General features: G+C 42.2%; 1 protein-coding gene across 1 annotated transcript in view; it reads left to right on the top strand.

The window, feature by feature from the left end:
• LOC113203994 (histone-lysine N-methyltransferase 2B) overlaps positions 1–2052 on the top strand; it is a gene marked incomplete in the record, with an annotated part of 17459 nt that extends 15407 nt beyond the window's left edge. The window contains 1 exon segment of the mRNA XM_052277336.1: positions 1–2052. Coding sequence (XP_052133296.1) covers positions 1–589 — 589 coding nt within the window.
• Positions 2053–2058: the final 6 nt, after the last annotated feature.

Below are 2058 nucleotides of genomic sequence, written 5' to 3'. Positions count from 1 at the left end.
CGCCCCGCTGCCACCCACCTACCACCACCAGCAGTTCCCAGAGGTCCCCTTGGGCATGCCCATGGTGAACGGTCACGGCTACCCCGGCGCGGGCGCGGGGGCGGGAGCGGCCACCCCTTACCGGGTGCCCGAGCCCACGGCCTACGAGCAGAACTTCCGTGAGCTCACCACGCCTCTACGGCCAACCCCTTTCCCTAGTCCAGCCCACCCGGGCTGCGATGCCGACTCCGGGCTCGGAGATGACGACTCGACCCGGGGCATCAATTGGGGCTCGGTGCTGTCACTGTCGTCGCAGTCCGACCTGGATCCGCTCAACAACAACGAGCTGTTTCCGACGTCGCCCTCCCCGACGCTTTCGCCTTCACCGCCCTCGCCGGCGCCCTCAGCACACTCCAATTCGGACTCGCTAGGGCTGCTGGGCGACGAGGACCTTGGCCACGAGTTTGATGACTTTCTGCCGTCGTGGAAACTGACCCCACTGAGCGCGGACGACCTGCTGAAGAGCGTCCCTTGCGGACCCTCCGCTAATGTGAATCACCCTGGTGAGGGGGAACTAGACTCTATAATGCATGTCCTCGTTGGCTCATAGTGTCACGTGTTCTGTCACGCTCCTCAAAACAAAGTACCTGCTTTTTTCAAGAAAATCAAATTCCAATCTTATTAATACATAGGAAAAGAATTTTCTAACGTTCATTTGTTTTTCGTTGTAGATTTTTAAGAAAAAGGTGTTGAGCTAGGCTATCTGTCAGTGAAAGCAAAGTCGTTTTATGGAAGTACAGTGGTTGTGATGGGGAATATCCCAATTTGTTAAACATACTCATGCTGGACTGACTTTTTACACACCGGGTGTATGTTATTACTTTGATGTGTTGTAGTCACAGTCCACACTGCGCTGCCTGTATTGAAGAGAGAAAATTATTTACTAGTGCAATTTGCATGGTCTCAAAATATTTGGGTTTGAATGGTTTACCAAGTGTTGTTGCTTTCTGTTTTAATTTTGCTGATTCATTATATAGTACCTGAAGAAAAATGTAGTTTGTCAAGGCTTGTTCTTAGTTTCTTCTGCTACATTCTCTCTTCTAACTCTCTCAAAGATACTTCAAATTTGACTGAACAGTATTGTTGTCTTTTGTTTCCTTTAGAGAAAAATCAATCTTAAACTGGCTTGTTTTGACAGCAATTGTTCAGACAAAAATCGCATTATGTATTCTGTCCTAAGAGAGAACAAATCACACTTACGTTCTTCAGAGTGCTCAAGTTATGCTTTGTTAATTCTTACTTATTGGCTCATGTTCTTATTTCTATTTTAAATAATTTTGAATGCCATGGAAGTTATTGTTGAAGCCATTTGGTAATGGAATATTAAGATTTTAATTTGCACTGTAAAATTATTTTGTGTATTCAAAAGTACAGTAACCTGTATGAAGGTGAAGTGAGACTCTATTTTTTTAAAGGGGCATGAGGGCATAACTCAAGTAGGAGAAAAGTTTTGTGTGATTTCCAACAGCGAAAAGTATGGCTTAAACAATAGTATTTTTGTGGACAGTTGTCAGAACGTCTTTTAAAGAGTGTCAGCTTCATAGTATTTGACTTTGATTTTACATACGAAGTATATTCTTTCCTATTCAGAATCTGTCAGTCTCATTTGGATCTTTGTTAGAGAAATGTTCTAAATGGGTCTTTATCGGACTACTTTTGAAGTAACTCTGAAAATGGAGTTGGTTTACTTAACTGGAAATCACCTTTGATCTCATTTACATGAAATGACGTAACTTAAATCCATTGAACTAAATTTGTGTCCATTGTTATAATTGATCTTTTGTTATTGTTTACTTAATTTTAAATCATTCACATTCTAGGTGCAGTAATGCTATTACGTGGTTTCTGTGGCCATTGACATGTTTCAGAAACCATTTACTTACCAAGCCATTGTGATCATGTAATTACTGTGTTTTCAAAATCAATGGTTGTGGAATGTCCTTCTCATTCATAGATGAAAACGGTTCTTTGTGTTCTTGGAGTAGCTCTTTGTAAATAGTTGTGTTATATATATCTAAG

The sequence above is a fragment of the Frankliniella occidentalis genome, unplaced genomic scaffold, assembly GCF_000697945.3.
Source record: "Frankliniella occidentalis isolate FOCC.00 unplaced genomic scaffold, Focc_3.1 Scaffold10, whole genome shotgun sequence".
NCBI lineage: Eukaryota > Metazoa > Arthropoda > Insecta > Thysanoptera > Thripidae > Frankliniella > Frankliniella occidentalis.
The sequence above is the reverse complement of the archived record's forward strand: the minus strand, read 5'-3'. Positions and strand labels throughout refer to the sequence as shown.